At 46.6% G+C, this 18,659-nt stretch overlaps 1 protein-coding gene across 1 annotated transcript in view; it reads right to left on the bottom strand.

Annotated features, from left to right (window-relative positions):
• Svil (supervillin) overlaps positions 1-17,555 on the bottom strand; it is a 136,430-nt gene extending 118,875 nt beyond the window's left edge. The window contains exon 1 of the mRNA XM_051151171.1: positions 17,406-17,555. Coding sequence (XP_051007128.1) covers positions 17,406-17,430 — 25 coding nt within the window. The 5' untranslated portion in view covers positions 17,431-17,555. The remainder of the gene's footprint in view (positions 1-17,405) is intronic.
• Between the last annotated feature and the right edge of the window lie 1,104 nt (positions 17,556-18,659).

Below are 18,659 nucleotides of genomic sequence, written 5' to 3'. Positions count from 1 at the left end.
CTCAGCTAGTGCAGTATTTCCTATACAAGCTTGAAGACCTGAGTGGGGACACCGAAGCCTGTAACCCTCGCACTAGGCGGTGGGCACAGGTGGATCCCTGGAGTTCACAGGCCAGTGAAGGCAGGAAATAAGCTCCACACTCAGTGAGGGACTGACCATGCCTCAAAACTCCAGATGGATAGCAATTGAGACAGGCACATCAAGTTGACCTGTGGTAGGACTTCACACAGGTGCAGACAGGTGCACCTGCACACACAAGCACACACTTGTACATATGCCTCTATACATACGCACACATGCACATGAATGTGCACACATACACACAATATGCATGAAAGCTGTTGGATGGCCATCCAGAACCTGCCTCTTCATGTTTTATGCATAATTCTATCAACACTGGATATACAGGCTATAAATCTTCACACAGATTACTATAATACACCATTTAATCACAAAGTGAAAAGCTAAAGGTCACAAATGAGCATGTCCCACCTAACATGGACAGGTCCTGGAGTGCATCGTGTGACAAGCAATGTGTGCACCGTGTCCTAAGTGGACTGTAGGAATGGACAGGCAGGCAAGTGCAGAAACAGCAAATAATTAAGGGGGGAAAAATAGAAATGTGAATATTAGAGACTGGGTAGCAGAAGAGGGGTGGGGGGGATGGTGTGACCAGTGCATTCTGAATCCGAGTATCGAAATAGCACACAAATGCCTTTAACGTGGTATGAGTTTAAAATTTTAAAAATGGAACCACAACAAAATAAGAATGCTAAGACCCGAGGTACAGCTCGGCAGGGCGGCACAGAGAGAGGCATTACTCCACTGGCCCAGGCCTGAGGTGGGCTCCATTAGAGTGGTCAGCAGCACAGGTGGGCAACGCACAGAGGCCTCTCAAGGCTGCACAGGAGGAGGCAGAAGGCCGGAGTGGGCATTGAGAGTGACTGGCAGGGAGAGAGGGAGTACAGAGGTCAAGGGTGCTTTATTTAGTCTGGAAGAAACCTGAGTATGTTTTCCACACAGAGAGGGAGCCAGGAAGGAGGCAGAAGTTCAAAGTCGGAGAAATGGGGAACAAGTAGGAAGGTAGAGACAGGGAAGAGCAGGGCTAATGATGGGAGTGGCTGGCTGAGGTGGGAAGCGAAGCTCTGGAAAGCCTGTTCAGGCCAGCCTGTTAGCGCGCTTCCATTTCAGCATCCACAGCAGAGTCCTCTGGGCCCCAGAGCAGAGGACAAAGCAGTCTGTAAGGTCTCTCTTTCTCTCCTCTCCTCTTCCCAAACCCCCTTTTCTTTTTTCCAGACAGGCTTTCTCTCTGTAGCCCTGGCTGTCCTGGACTCACTTTGTAGACCAGGCTGGCCTCGAACTCACTGGTGCTCAGTGTGCCTCCGCCTTCCAAGTGCTGGGGTTAAAGGCATGTGCCACCATGCCTGGCTTCTCTCTTTCTCTTGCCTCCCCTCTTCCTTTTTTCTCCCCCTCCCCCTTCTTTCTTCTTTAGGATCTGACCCCAAGGCCTTGCACACATTGCATATATTGAATGTATCCCTCAAGCTCCATATGCTAGAGACTGAATCTGTAAACCACATTTTAATGGTAATTGATGGTGGGATCCTTGGGAGGCAAAAACAAACCCCCATGTGTGCCAATGCCAGGACAGCCAAGAGTGGCTCTGTCTAAGGAGGACAAGTTCTGGACACACTAACTCTCTCCCCACAATACCTTGGTACTCTCCAGATGTCCCAACAGTGTCGCTCCTTACTGGACACAACCTTCAACATGGACTGAAAAAAACATTTCCCCTTTCTTTATAAATTACCCAGTCCCAGAATATGGACTAAGACAGCTGGCAATTAATTTCTGTTACAGTTTGAGCCACACTGGTGTTTGGGAGTTATGGGATGTGAGGTCACATCACATAGGTCTGTATTAAAATCCAGCTTCTCCCCTCCCCCACCCTTCACCCCATGGCATGGGTCCCTGGGCAAGGCTGTCTGAGCTTCAGGTCTTTTCTGGTAGGATGGGCATGCTGAGGGCAGCGTGGGCATGCCTCAGGAGCTCCGGGTGGGGGAAGGGCCCTTGTGCTAGTTCACACAGCAACCCTGGATGGCACACGCCGGTGTGTATTTATTGTTTATTTTGACCTGTGGTGCTTACAGCATGACCAGCACAGGGACTTCAGTACAGGGACAGCAGTCACCAAGGACAGGCACACACTACAGTCTTCTGCACCTCAAAGCCTTGAGTCCAGAGCTCTGCTCAAGGGAAATGCCCAGGAAAATGGAGAAATGAGGAAACTTAGGCCAGGGATGGGAAAGTCACTGATCCCAAGGCCAGGGGCAGAACGGTGGCCATCACTGTATTTACACAAACCCCAGCTAGTTCTGGGGTAGAAACACCTTTGAGAAGAGGGTGAGCAGGCTATGAGTGAAATGCCTCCTTCAGAACTACCCAGCATAGGAGTGTCTCTAAGGGGCAGAGACATTTCTGAACCACATCAAGGTGCTGCTGTCCCCAAGGTCAACAGTTGAAGTCCCTCCCAGGACATAGTACTTGAGATGATACATATAGCCCTTGGGAGAAAAGTACCCAAGTCAAGTACCCAGGTGATTTTTTTTTTTTTTTTTCATCTCAGGCAAGGCTTCAATATTGAAGAGGACATCTTTGCCAAATGCACCTCAATTTCCCGTGTTGGTGAAAGTGTGCATTCAGACACCTTATCAAACTTGTAACAGGAAGGTGTCTTTCTGCATGCACATTTATATTTGAGGATAAAAAGACATCCATATAACAGAGAGCACCAGCCTCGACTGCGGTGCTCCAGAAAAGCACCTGAGCGGCAAATGGAGCATGGCTAAGTCATGACTCGGCAAAGCCACACATTGCTGCAACTCAGTCCAATCCAGACACTCATATTTGTGGCGTGGCCACTGGGTAAGATGAGGTCAAGGGTACTGAGACCCAATGCCTGTTGAGTGCCCCACCTCCCTGGCAGAGGGAAGGCAGTAGGACATGTGTGGCACCAAGAGCCCTATAGTAGAAGCTGAAGTCAAGACCCTTGGAGCCAGAGACAGACAGTAAGAGGACACTTTGCCCTATGCAATGTGATATCATCTCCCAGGCAGGCAAGGTGGGGACACAGAGCATTTTGAAGGGGATGACAGCAAAGGTCTGAGGTCTGAAGGGTCTAAACAGTAAGTAGCACAGGGCAGCAAGGAACATGAAGAATCCGCTTGTGAGGAGCGACATGGTCAGAGTGTCCTTACAAAGACCACTCTCACACAAGACTGGACACGGGAGGGGCTGAGAGCAAAGGGACCCACTGAGGGCCAAGCAGTAGCACAGGTTGGAGACAAGGCTGGCGAGGAAGAGATAGGTCCCATCAGAGACCGGCACAGAGACCCACGGAGGAATTAAGGGAAACCAGTCAAGGGCAACATGGTTCCTGGTCAATGACAAGCCAAGATGTCAGGAAATTCCAGGGAATTCTAGTTGGGGAGATAGTCCCCATCCTGGCAAGACATTCCTCACCCTTATGCTTTAACACAAGTACAGGGTCACCCTAAATGGTCCAGACAGCCAGGTTCCTACAATTGAGGTGCTTTCCACTGGCTGCAGATCCTGGGGCATCCTTGAAAAAAAAAACAAAGGCTCTTGCCTGTGCCCGCAAGTCTTCTGTTGTAGAGCATTAAATGTCCCCAGGTGTGGTTAAAGGTGTGCATCGGAGGACTGGGACTCAGTCTTCCAGCTGTCTCAGAAGTACAGGCAAAGATAAACAAGCATGTCCACAGAAGGTCAGAACTTTCCCAAACTATAATGATTATGCTCTTGGGTACCAGCTCAGCTGGCCTGTTAAAGGCCTCTCTCTGGGGTTACCTACCAAGCTTCCTCTCATCCCAATAGAAGAACAATGTCAACCACACACCACCTCTCTTGGCACCCATGTCACAGCTACTCACCTGCAGAGGTGACACGAAACCCTATTGTTAGAAGGACATTCAATTGCTAGGCTTGTCGGAGAGTTTTCCTGGCTTAGTGAGAAGAGGCAGGCTCCCCTTGCCTCTGCTCTGGTGTGCATGTGTGTGTGTGTCCATGCGTGTGTGTGTGTGTGTGTGTGTGTGTGTGTGTGTGTGTGTGTGTGTGCTCACAATTCATACTACAGCTCTTCTCAGGCAGGGGTACCACGTGGCCATGGTAACATACACATCTACATACAGCTGAGCAGAGCCCCTCACACACCAGTCGCAGGTACATGCAGTGGAAATCTATTTCCTGAGTGGTACAGCTTCCCGTGGTGAAGCACAGTGGCTTTCCCAGTGATATTCCCCACTACAGATATTCTATTTTCTCCCTGATAAAAAGAATTCCTGTGCATACGTCTTTATGCCATACTTCACTAGAAGACACTTTTCCTTTGTATCAAATCCATCTGCTGTGTTTGTTCTACACCTTGCCACTACTTTTCCATTACCAAATTAAGAAACCGAGTCCAGAGCTCTCTCTCCATGGATTAAAAGGCATGTTAACACACCTTTCACTGGAGAATTTTAATATGAATTACAGTGAGAAATTTAGATCCTCACATCAGAGTCTTTACAAATCTGGACCAAAGCTGCTCTAGATGTCAGACTGAAGAATCTGAGCAGCATTGGCAGGAGTCTGGAAGCAAAGAGTAGGCGCACACAAGATTCATAGGCGTTCTGCAGTTTCACATGAATTAGTGACACAAGTGAGGACTAGTGGCATAGGCCAGTGGGAGAGCACTCACTGAGCATGCCCAATACTCTGAGGTTTGATACTCAGCATCACAATGAATGACAGAATAAATAAGTAAATGATACATAGATTATATATATATATATATGATAGATAGACAGATAAATGGATGCATAGATGGACAGACAGATATATATAGATACATAGATAGATAGATAAATTGGTAGGTGGGTGGGTAGATGGATAAATAGATAGATATGAAACAAAACAATGCCCTGTATTGGGAAAATCCTATAATTCAAATCGAAATCCAATTATAGACAGGATGTACTTACTAAGTTACATTAAGCAGTTGTCAGTAATACGCCTCTCTGTGTTATAAAGTAGGTCCCTTTGTCTGTAAGAAAATGCAATCTTTGCAAACCCTAAGTATTCCCCAGGGTAGCCATAGGGGTCATTGCAGTAACTAGCGTGCCTGGGCAGGAAACCGCGAAGCGTTCAATCAACAGCTTCCCAGGAAGCACACTCACACAGAGGGTCCTCCAGACACACAGCCACATTTATACACGTACTTACTTCAAAGTTCTGTGTAACCCTTCTTCCTCTAAGTGAAAGGGGCAATTCCTTATTGTTCTAACAAGAAAGAAGCCCAGTCACGTCCTCTAGTTCAGCCTTGGGTCTTCGTGAGGAGAGTCTCTTCGAAGAATACTATATCTAAAAGCCTAAACAAAAAGCAAAATCTCCTAAGGTAGGCCAGTGGCACTGCGTTAGAGCAGCGGTCAAACAACCAAGGCAACTGCCTCTGTCGTGGGATGATTCACAGCAGGGTATATTTAGAACGGTGCTTTCCAAAGGGCGTTGAGATGCCAGATTCGGGAAATAGGTGAGGGCTACATCCCAAGAGTTTCTCTGAAGAAAGAGCCCCAAAACATTAATAAAAAGAGTTTTCTCTTTGAAGTCCCCAGGCCCCTGGTATCTTCGAGGCTGCGCTTGCCCAGTCTAGTCTTGGTGGAGTCGTCCATTACGGAGTAAATCCACATGAAACCTGAGTATGCTTCCGTGGAGGACACAGTCAGAGGCAATGTGGCAACTCCACATGGGACCAGCCTTTTATGGCCTGAACTAGACAGGCCTGATAGCAGCTAATGGACCAGAAATAGCTCTTGACACTATGAGAGCCCATCAGCTGTCGCAAGCGGCCTGGGCCTGGCCCGCAGCCACTTTGAAAACAACTCAATTGGCCCCATTGTTTCTTGCTTGTTTTATAGAGAAATTAAGAAAGTAAGGCTGCCGACAGGTGACAATAGAGAATTCGGTGAGCAAACGAGCCTCCAACGCTAGGACATATACTAAAAGGAAGAACAGCGTGCCCTTGGGTAAAACCCAGATCCTAAACACCACACAAAGACACAGATGCACAGATAAGCTGTTGCACAAGTGACACAGCACACACAGCAGCACGGTCTTTACAAACGGGGACCCGTGCAGCCCTCTCTACACCGCTAAAGTTCACCCCATCAGTTTTCTGTAAAGGCTGCATGAACATTTTGCTCACAGGCCAGGTTTATTCTCCCAGTCAACAAGACCTGGCAACAGTCACCGGTTTCCCTTCAAACATCACACAGAACGCAACTGCTAAAAACAAATGGGGTGGGGTGGGGCGGGGGGGGAGGGGAACTAAAACCCAATGGCAGCCACTTCTTAAATGGCCACTTGCACTTTTTAAACACTGAAGCTAAATATTAGAACTCAGTTTACAGAAGTACTTACGAGGGCAAGCATCCCTGCTGTGTGACAAGGATAAGGCTGAGTCTTAATTGTCTTCCACGGCTTCAGTGTAAATCACGAAGCTCATTAAGTCTCCCGGGCTGAGAGCGAAGCTTTGTGCTGTGTGGGCCTCTGGCTGGTCTGTCTCTGAGTGTCACAGACCACCAGCTGCATCAGCCAGGAGCAGGAAGGGCTGAAGACAAGGGTCAGAATTCCTGTCACTAATTAACCCTGTAGGACAATACAGAGCCCTAAAAGAGTAACCCCTTGCTAGGTGAAGAGATTACAGTGCTTTGCTGTGTGGTTCAAAAGACTGACAGAATGCTGCAGTCACGGAAAAAAGGAGACTGTCTGTGGTAATAGGAAAACTAAATATCCTAACTCCATCCATGGATCAAAACACCATAGCCTTACAAATATGTACAAAACTCCAGTTTTTATATGCTGATTTAAAAACTGGACAGCAGATACCCTGGAGAGGTGTGACAATTGGACACTATCTTTAGACTATTTTGTTCAAGAGTTTAAAACAATTTGTCAAGCTATTATTATTATTATTTTTTTTTTTTTTCTGAGCTGAGGCGGGAACCCAGGGCTTTGTGCTTGCTAGGTGGGCTTGACCTCTGAGCTAAATCCCAACCACTATCAAACTCATTTTTAATCCGCTTCCAGACGGCAATCATCCAAAATTTTCCAGCACAATTTTGGCATCTAATTGAGTTGTAATACCCATCTCATTTTTCTCTGATAAGTTTAGTATATCCCTCATCAACACCAGTGCTTGCTGGTGTTTCACATGTGGTATGTATGTGCCTGTGTGTACACAGGTATATATGTCCATCTGTACACAACTGAGGCCGGTGGAGGACATCAGGAACCTTCCTCTACAACTCTCCACCTGTCTACTATGAGGCAGTGATGTTCTCCCACTAAAGCTTATACTGTTTCAGGTTGCCTGTCCAGTGAACTCCCGGGATCTGCTAGTCTCCAGCCCCTCAACACTGGGATTAGAGCACCCCAAAGTCATATTAAGTGCTAAAGATTTTGAAGTCTTCTTGCTTGCGCAGGAAATGCTCTTCCCGGCTGAGCTATCTTCTAACTTTCTCTCTGCTTTATTTTTGTTTGTTTTTGTGTTTTTCTGGAGACAAGCTCTTGCTAGGTAGCCAAGAACTCACTATGCAATGCAGGCTGGCTTGAACTCATACACTGCTGCCTGGTGCTCCTGAGTGCTGGGATCAGAAACACACACACACAACTGTGTCCATCTTGCTTTAATGCATATATGTGAGGAGTTTTAACCTTGCTCTGCAGCCAAGCAACGTCAAAATAAATAAAATTCCCTGAAAAAAAAAAAAAAAAGTCAACTATGAGAAAAATGGGAGAAGAAAATTGGATCATTGCTGCCACAACAGGTTAGTTTTCCTGCAAGAAGATACAGTGTCTCTGGGTAGACACCAGCTCCCATGTGCCTGATCGACTGTTCTCAGCCCAACAGGCTCTAACTGATGTGATCTGGACTAGGCAGGCTGAGCCCTCAGGTTCTTCTTTATCCTTTCTGACTTAGATTATCCGGATCTGGTGAATTCTAATCATACCATCCACTTAGTCAAGGTCCCAAGTTTTGAGCTAACTTAGAAAATGCCCACCGGACCAAGATTTCCATAAAATGACATAAAATGCAAAACTCAAGTAAGTAAAATTAGTGGTAAGAACTGGTTCTTGCTATACTCGGATGTTTCCAATGTCTTTGACAAGTAACTATTTCTCCTGTGCTATTCTTGACCACTAGTACTTTAACAAAACTGACTATTAATAACTGTCACATCAGGCTGGGCGTGGTGGTGCACAACTATAATCCCAGCACTCAGGAGGCAGAAGTAGGCAGATCTGTGAGTTCAAGACCAGCCTGGTCTACAGAGTAAGTTCCAAGACAGTCAGGGCTACACAAAGAAGCTCTGTTCAAAAACAAGAATAAATAAACTGTCATATCAATGTTATTGTGAATTCTAATCTGTCATGGGATAGTATAAGATCCATGATGATACAGTTGCTAAGAAAAATGCATTCTATGTTACTAATTTTACATCAAGAATGAACATGTAGAAACGTAAAATACAACTTAACCATCTTTTCAAAAAAGGTTAAATATTGAAATATAAACCAATGTTAAAAACTACAAAGTGCAGATGAAAAACATCCAAAATGATTTCAATATGTCAGTAGACATGTACTATGACCATGGATTAGGTCCATGATAAAGATATCAATACCAAATTATCTGTAAGCATTATATCATTCTTATCAAAATCACGAAATAATTCTGAGCTTATTCTAAAATTTATATTTAAAGGCTCATGCCCTAGACTAAGGAAAATAATCTTGACCAGAAAAGTATGAAAGAATTGGTTCATCCCATGTTAATGAGTACTACCTAGATATGGCAATGAGAAGACAGGGTGACACTGATGATAAAAAGGCAGGCCTTGGTATAGCAGGTCCATGTTTGTCCTGGATAGTTTCTAGAGTCGGCTCCGTACAAGCAAGTGTCATTTGGGAAGAGGAACATTCAGACCGGACTGGCTGTAACCATGTCGGTGCCTTGAGTGTTGATTGATGTGGAAGATCCCATCCACAGTGGCCAGCGCCACCCTGGGCACATAGTACAGGTTATATAAGAAAACTGGCTGAGCAGGAGCCAGAGGGAGCAGGCCAGTAGGCCTCCTTCCTCCCCAGTTTCTGCTGCAGGCCTTGCAACAGCTTCCCTCAGTGTTAGACTGTGACCTGGAAGTGCATGCCAAAAAAACCCAAAAAAACAACAACAACAAAAAAAACATTTCCTGCCCAAGCTACCTTTGGCTATGATGTTTAACGCAGCCATAGAAAGCCAAACTAGACATTGGTGCAGAGTAAGGGACTCAGTAATGGGCCCACGGCAAATATGCCCAGCCATTAGAGGCAGCTGGACAGCAGCCAACCAACCAAGTAACTTCTTCCTGTGGTAGAGAGATCCAGACCATCTAATACTACTAAATGGTATAAAATAGCCAATTACTGATACATGCATTGACCTGGAAAAAATATTCCAGGAACCAAACTGAGCAAAAGAAAGCTAATCCCAGTCTGTTACGGTGTATTCTAATTTACACGACTCTCTGTAAGGACAACACTGTATAAAGAGAAAGCAGGCAGTGAGGACCAGAAGACAGGGAACAATGCCTGAACCCTCACACCTCTTCAGTGGCACACCACATCACTACCATGCCCCATCAAGTCATCTTCACACAACCATGAGAAGCCACACAGGCTGTACTGCTGTAGTGAGGCACTACTGTCTGCAGCCTTTCCCTCATCCTCCCTCACCACCATTAAAATTCCCCTAAACCCTCCCCTGGTCCTGAAAGGCCAGGGGACCCACAATCTCTTTGTATCAGAAGAATGTGAGTCCGTCAGCCACTCCATACACAAACACATAAATGTTTGTGATCTGGAGCCCTAACACCAGCATCAAAAGCACTTACAGGTAAAGGCAAGCGTCCGTCCGGTCATCCATTCATTCTTCCTCCCCTCACTCCCTCCTTCCCTTTCTCACTTCCTCAGTACCCCCCCACTTCTTTTCCTTGCTTTCTTTTGTTTAATGTGTGTGTGGATGTGTGTGCACATGCATGTGGTAGCCAGAAGTCAACCTTGGGTGTCACCCTTTATGAGGTGCTTTTTTCCTTTTTTTTTTCTTTTTTTTCTTTTTTGGACAGTGTCTCCTTGAGACCTAGCACTATTGATTAGATGCAGCTGAGTGGCCAGTGCTCTCCAGGCTGGGGCTCTTGGCTCCCTTTCCCAGCACCGGGACTGTAAGTGCATGCTACTTCTGTAAGTGCATGCTACTTCATTCAGCTTCTTTGTTTGGGTTCTGGGGACAGTACATATCCAAGCCCTTAGATTTTTCTATTGTAAGATTTTATTTTCATTTTTTAAAAAGACTATATATATATATATATATATATATACAGTTCTCTACCTGCAGGCCAGGAAACGGCATTAGATCACATTACAGATGGCTGTGAGCCACCATGTGGTTGCTGGGAATTGAACTCAGGACCTCTGGACGAGGAGGCAGGGCTCTTAACCTCTGAGCCATCTCTCCAGCCCCGCCCTTATGTGTTTCAATGTAGCTAAGAGATTCTCTGCTTTTTTCTCAGGATCATCTGTCAATTCATAGTTTAAAAACAAACAAACAAACAAACTAGGTAGGGCTGCCCAAGTGTTTCTGGGCGGCGGCCTTGTTCTCATTATGTCTCTTCTTGTTCTAAAGTAATCATGACATTGGAACCTGATCAGGACAGGGAAAGCAGGGCCACAGGACAGCAAGGCTTCTGCTTTTTAATGGCAATGAGCTTGAGCAGTTACTGGACATCTTTTAAAGTGGCTCATTTCCACCAGGGATGAAAGGCTACATAGCCGGGACCTGTGCACTTGCTACCCTGATTTCTGCTGGCGCAGGACAAGACTTGGATTGATTCTTAGGGTTCTAACAGGAACAGACATGGTCCCCTAACATCTACACTCGTGCATCAGTGTTGGTCTAATACTGTGGCCATCTATACCACAGCCATTTTGTTTGTGGGTCGCTTTGTTTAAGAGGCAGATGGCTTCAGTAATGATGGTTTCTTGCTTTCTCGGATGTTCAGTCAATCTGTAGAGTCTGTCTGTCTGTCTTTCTGCACTCGGTTTCTGGAAGCTTCTGGCAAACTCAGCTCACTTCAGATGAAGATCTTTTGAGCTCTGGGGTCATTTGTAAGTCAGTGGGTTGAACAAATGATGCAGTTGATTCTCCTAAGTGGCAACTCCAGAGCTGTGGCTGGGCTGCATAGCTCAGCCCAGACAGTGCTGGCCTCAGGATCAAAATGAAATGGGAGTTTGCCAGGGGTGAGCCTGGCCCAGACTCCAGGGACACAGCCTTGCTTTCAGCTGGACCAACACCACATTCCTGGACACCAGAGTAAGAGTCCTGTGAGTAACCAGAGATGGACGAAGTGTGATGTGCTCCAGGTAAGACTGTTAGGTATCTAAAAATAGAGACTTTCTGTCTCTCTGGAGCAGTAGACATGGTTTGGCGGAGCCCCAAAGACTCTTCTCAAGTGAGGCAGAGCTGATGGACATACCCAAGTAAGCGAGGGCTTCCTGCACTAGCAAAGATCTGTCAGGCCTTCTCCTTTCCACACAGGTACCACCATCACCAGGCACAGCCCTGTCGTGATTTCCTTTGCTGGCCTAGATAGACACCAACAGAGAGTTACCCATCCCTACTCCTGAGTGAAGAGAATGATGCATCTATGTTCCTCCTGAGGACTGCCAGAAAAAGGGAAGGACCTGTGCTATTGCCACCAATACCAGGAGTGTTATATACACTGGATATGGGGGGGGGGGGGGAGGGTGAGGTGGCCCCCGATGAGCGTGTTCTCGGAGATGTGCATCACCCAGCTGGTAGCACACATCCTGAAACCTGGTTTATCCTGTTCAGAGACATGTGATGGCTGTATCATGGCAATTCAAGAGCCCTGCCAATCTGTAATAAGGGGACGCAGCAACGCAGAGAGCTAGACCCTCAGTGGTATAATAATTCCACAGCACTTGACACTCGGTGGTACAGTCATCCAACAGCACTGTTCCCACCACAATACAGTCATTCTACCATATATGGCACAGTCAGTCTACACTGTTGGATTCTCCATAGCACCGCCATTTTATAGCAGTAGACAATCTATGATACTCTCATGCCACAGCACTGAACCTTGTGTTGTTACACTCACTCTACAACACTGAATCCTGTGTGGTAGAGTCACTCAACAACACTGAATGTTTGTCACACTGGATCCCTCATGCTAGAGTCACTCGGAACCCTTGGACACTCAATGATATAATAATTCTACAGGAAGAAACCCTGCCCAAGAAGTCACTGTACAACTCTGAACATACAACAGTAAGGTAATTCTATATTATAGTACCACCCACACACAGTACAGTGAGCCTACAGCCCTGAATCCTCCACAGCACTTCTACAGCACTGGACAGTCTAAGGACAGCCATCATAAAGTGATAGGCAGTCCACATCATAAAAATTCTATAGACATGTAAAGTACAACAGTTCTACAGTGCTAGATACTATGTGGTACAATCGTTCTACACTGGTGGACCTTTGACAGTACAGTCATCCTACAGAGGCAGACACTCCAAGGTACAGTCATTCTACGACACTGACACTGTACATTACACTTAAGCTACAGCACTGGACTCTTCATAGTACAATCATTCTATGGCATAGAGCACAGTAATCTTCCAGCAGTGGACCCTTCATAGAACAATTGTTCTCTTGCATGAAGTACAATCATTGTGCAGCCCTGGACCACTACAGCCATTCTACAGAGCTGGACTTTTGAGAATACAGTCATCCTACAGAAGTAGGTCTTCAGTAACATTGTTCTACAGAGATGGCCTCTCCACAGCACAGTTAACTTACAGAACTGGGCCCTCCATGGTACAGTCACCTATACCACTATACACCCTGCAGTACAGTAATGCTGGAACACTGGATCTTGCAGGGTACAATCATTCTATAGCACGGGACATTGTACAGTAAAGTCATTCTATAGCCCTGGAACCTACATGTCTTAGTTAACAGTGATGGACTCTGCATTGTACAGTCATTCTAGAGTGTTGAACCCTCCCCTGAGCAGTCATTCTGCAGTCGGAACCTGCAGGAATACCGTTAATATAGACATCTGGATGTTCCACAGAACCAACATTCTACAGAGCTGGACTCTCCACCACTCTCTAGTCACTCTCCAGTCCTGAACAGCCAACTCTACAATCATTCGACAAAGCTGGACCCGTACAGGGCATTGATTCTACTGAACGGATTCTACATGACACATTCATTCTAAATTGCTACACACTCCATGATACAGCCATTCTACAGCCTTCAAGCATGGAAGACACAAGCATTCTAGAGTGCCAGACCCTTTATTATATAGTAATCCTACAGTCCTGGCCACTCCGTGGAACAGTCAGTGGACAACAGTGGACATCCGTAATACAGTCATTCTGCAGTGCTTGATGCTCTATGGCAGTGTCCCCTCAAGCGCTGAACCCCCTATTGTACAGTAATCCTGCAGCAATGGTCACTCCAGAAAACAGCAATTCTACACCACTGGACACTCCACAGTACAGTAATCCCACGGTGCTGGAATCTCCACTCTACAGGGCTGGACTCTACAGCAAAGTCATTCTAGAGAGCTGTACTGACCACGGTAAGTGAGTCCACAGCTTGGGACCTTCCCTGTACAGTCATTCTACAGAGCTGGACTCTTAACTGTACAGTCATTTCACACCATGACTGGACTTACCATCATGTAGTCACTCTACTGCACTGGAGCCTCCATGGTACAGTAGCACTGGCCTCTCCACAAGATAGTAATCATCCAGTGATGGACACTGCATGGCTCAGTAAGCCTACAGTGAGGGACACTACACAATATAGTCATTCTATGGTGCTAATTCCCTCCCCACCACAATAATCCTACTGGATGGTCCAGTATGCTACGGCACTGAACTCTCCAGTGTACACTGTATGTACCATGTCACTATACTGTCACAACTTGCATGTATCTGTGGCTTCAACTTGGCATTGGGAACACAGGTCTCCAATGGTACAAGATGAGGAAAACTAAGCACTGGAAAGATATAGAAGGCAGCTAGAAAGTTCAGTTTCATCAAACATACATTTCAATTTCTTTCTTTGTTTTTTCTTTTTTCTTTTTTGAGACAGGGTTTCTTTTGTAGTCCTGGCTGTTCTGGACTCACTTTGTAGACCAGGCTGGCCTGGAACTCACAGAGATCCTTCTGCCTCTGCCTCCTGAGTGCTGGGATTGAGCACTTCAGTTTCTTCGTGTTCTCACTTCCCTGCCATTGTGGAAGGCTTGATTTGCGTCCAGGCCTTAAAAATCTCCAGCCTGGGTTAAGGCTCTTTCTATAGCTGTGTTTAGTTCTTCAAGAACCATGACTCAGTTATTCCCAGACAAAGCAGCCTCGTACATCCCCAAGCAGAACCACAACAGCTTCCATGGGAGGGGGTGAGGGACAGGAGGGAATCAAGAAAGGAAGGTGGCACAAGAGAGATGGAATCCATCAGTCAAGTGGGAACGAAAGGAGACTCAGTAGATAAGTGTTGGTGGGGGAGACAAGATACACCTCAACTTCTTTCTCCCAAGGACCTGGTACAGAAGACCATCCTTCCAAAGATCTAGAGTCACCAGCTAAGTCCTGACACCAAGTGAATTATTCATGACCATGTGCAAAGAGTGGAGGATTAGCTGGAAACACACACGGTCCATGATGCAGTAGGTTAGAAAGGTCTATTGTGTGGGAGGAAGGGAGTGAGTACATTTGCATGGCCATAGCTACTCCAGAGCTCCTCTCTATGATCCCCCTCATGGCTCCACTGAGACACTGGCTCACGCACCATGACCTGTGTGAAGATAGACATCTCCGTCCACTTTGTGGCCTGCTGTTTGTCATCAGAACCCAGAACAGTGCCTAAGAGATAGGTTCAATAAACAGTTGCTGAAAGACTGCAATAGTGTTAAGTTCTAGGGCTGGAGAGATGGCATAGTTTATAAAGTGCTTGCTAAACAAGCATGAGGACCTGTGTTCAATTCCCCAGTACCCACAGAATAGCTGGGTGCAGCTTATAACCCCAGCACTAGAGAGGCAAGAACAGAAGGATAACTAGGACTCTCTGGCCTTTCCGTCTAGAGGAATTAGTGGGCAGCAATTTCAGTGAGAGGCCTTATTTCAAAAACTAAAGTGGAGAGTGACTGAGGAAGACACACACACATACACACACACACACACACACACACACACACACACACACACACACACGGGAGGGAGGGAGGGAAAGAGGGAGGGAGGGAGGGGAGGAGGGAGGGAGGGAGGGAGGGAAGGAGGGACAGAGAGAGGGTCTCATAGAAAAACTACCAAATTTAAGAGTATTTTAAAGGCAGGTTTGCCCTTCTGCTGCCCCTAGCCCCCACTTTGTATCTCCTTCCATAATGCCTCTTTGGGGAAGAGTTCTCTCATGAAAGAGCCTGATGTCATGGCGCTCCCTGGCCTTCTCAGCGCATTCTTACTCTACAGGCTTGGCATCACTTAAACAAACGCACCTCACAGGCCACGGTCACGCAGAGGCACAGCCACCTTCATGGACAGCTATCTGGTGTGGTAAGTCCTGAAGGCGGGATCGCTTTCAGAGGGGCCCTGGCTAATGTGCTCAGATGCTGGCCAAGCGAGCAAGTGTATTCCTTTCTCCCCAGAAACATGAGACTGCTTCCTGGACCAACCAGTATTAATTGAAATCCCTACTGGGCCATCCAGGATATGAAAATTACAGTAATCTAATCTTGTAAAGGAAGAAGTACAAATCATAGTTACACAGTCTGACAAAGAGAGAAATGAGTAATACCAGGCCACCTCAAGATTAGGGCCCATGGTGACTGTTCCCTGACAACCACAGCCCGAATAGAGGGACCCAACAGGCAAACATCAGAATTGACATCCTGGTTTTCATAGTTGGGCTCAGGGTGGAGGAAGGGACTGCCTTGGTCTTGGTACAACCCAAGACTTCATACTGGGCAGTGCTCCCACGGCCACAGGAGAAGAGGGAACTCTGGGCTCTTCTGACCCTTAGGCCTGTGTTTGGGCTCCGAGGTTACTTTAGGGACTACAAGTTCTGTGGAATCATAAAGTCTAACCAAATGACCTAGAAACCCCAATCCTCTGCAGGGAGGACCACAGTCCACTCAGAGCACAGCTGAGGAGAGGAGAGCAGTCTGTACCCCGCCCAGCAACAGCCCAGCTCTGAGGAAGTGCTGGCCCTTCCCTGAAGCTGCACTTTGTCCCCCCCCATCTCCTAGGAGCCACAACCCAAGCACCCCTGGGAAAGCTGGTCAGGATGCCTGCAGCCTGGAACCAGCGCTCTGCGCTCTCTCTCTCTCTCTCTCTCTCTCTCTCTCTCTCTCTCTCTCTCTCTCTCTCTCTCTCTCTCTCTCTCCTCACAGCTGTATTCAATTTTCTGTCCTTGGGGTTTTAAAGGAACATTTATTCCAGGGCCAGGATTCTCAAGTTTTATGGTTATACAACTCCCTCCCAGGGCCAAAGAATGTTTGAAAAGTCTTAAGCCCAACGATGAGAAATTGTGAAACAATCCAAAGAAACTGCAATGAGAAACACTAAGACCTGCTCCAATTCAGAGTCAGGCTCTCAGTTGACTGCCCTGCGCGCTCTGGATGCCCCTTCAAAGCCATGCAGCCTACTTTTCATGCAGTTACAGGTAGGGCGCATGCTCCGAGTGTGCATATGTGGGAGATGGAGAACAGGAAAGTTCATATGCATGAGAGGCACGCAGAAGTGCAAAGTGTGTCACAGCTACCCATGGTTCCTCCTTTCCGCCCCATGATATATTTTACTATAAATTAGGCCTCGAGATTAATTAGATTTAATAAGAGATTTTTTAAAGAGAAAGCAGTTCCTTTAGAAGGGCTATATTCTGGTTTATTTTGCCTGTTAGAGAGTTGGATACCTTTAGTATTGTTGGTAGCTGACAGCAGAGGTCAGGAAAACCAGAGAAGGAGAAGAAGGGGAGAGAAAGAAGGTGGGAGAAGAGAGAACTCAGGAGGGAAGACACATGCAATTTTACTTAGAATTTTAGTGGTATGTTTAATCAACTGTCCAGAAGTCAGTTTCATCATCAATATCTAACTATCCTTGACAGGTATAAGAATGGGTGACAACAGAGCCCTCTCCCCCAGCCCATGGATCGCCAAGCAGTTGTCTAAACGCAACTCCATGACCCTGCTTAGGAAGGCCCCCAGATCCCTTACCTGGCGTCTTCTGCTGTCTTCTCATGTCACTAGCTTATCCCACCTCAGCCATCTGTCCACCCAGGTGTGCATGCACATTCCTTCACTCTACCTTGAAGTCTCCCACAGGCTTCAGGCTGGCTTCACACAAGCATCTGAGCCGGCCGCAAGGCAAGCAAGGCTCAGGCTCTGGGGCCTGAAGTTTACGACACAGCACACACCACCCACATCAGAGGCCTGGCTACTGCCCAAGACAAATAAGATGTTTCTGAGAAACAAAGCAATTTGCACAGATCCACCCGAAGCAGATGGAATCGCAATTCCTCCATCCAGGCAGCTGTGCAGCAGCAGCACCTGCTACCCATAGCAGCTCTGAGAAGAACCAGATGACAAACACACTGACCTGGCCTGGCCCAGGCCATGCTGAGGCCTGTTGCAGCCTGGCTCCGGGGCCTAGTCCCCAAGCAGAGACTTCCAATCCTTCCTCTTGGCAGCACTTTCTCCTACTCTTTACAAATCAAGCAATCGAAAGTATCCCTCAGTGTGCAGCCCTGAATGATCGATCGAAGGTCGAACAAGTCCTCCTAGATAACCACCCAGTGAGCCTGGGCCTGAAAGTTGACAGATGCTAAAGTCCGAAACCAACTGAAAACAAAATTAAAAGCAAAACACAACAACAACAACAGAACACACCCACGGTTTAAAGTCAGAGCTTCTGTGAAGACAGCTCACTGAGTAGTATACAAAGCCTCAATTTCATTTTTAAAATGTGTCTGTGTGGGTGCATATATGTGGGTTACCTGTGTGCATGGAGTGCACGTGGAGGTCAGAGGGCAGCTTGTGGAAGTCAGTTCTCTCCTGCCACCATGTGTGTCCTAGGGACCAAACGCAGGTCAGCAGGCAGGAAGCTCCTTTACCTGCTGAGCTATCTTGCCAGCTCTCATTTTCTCACAATAATACATTTTAAATCCCTGTGAACCTGCATGCTAGAATACATTAAGATACGTATTCTGGAATACCCACCATTTAAAGAAAGTGATACTGGAAACTTTTCCCTCAAAACCCAAATACCTACTTCCTATGTGTACAATAAAACATTAACAAAGCAACTCCCATCATACAGGTCAAAAATAAACAAAACACCCCCCCACACACACACCAAAACAACAACAACAAAAACTCTTCCACCAGGAGGTTTTAAGTGAGGCTAGTAAAAAGAGGGCATTCTCTTGTTCTATGCCAATTCAATTGGAGTTTTAAGTTTTCACTCTCTGT

This window comes from Acomys russatus, chromosome 9, assembly GCF_903995435.1.
Source record: "Acomys russatus chromosome 9, mAcoRus1.1, whole genome shotgun sequence".
NCBI lineage: Eukaryota > Metazoa > Chordata > Mammalia > Rodentia > Muridae > Acomys > Acomys russatus.
The sequence above is the reverse complement of the archived record's forward strand: the minus strand, read 5'-3'. Positions and strand labels throughout refer to the sequence as shown.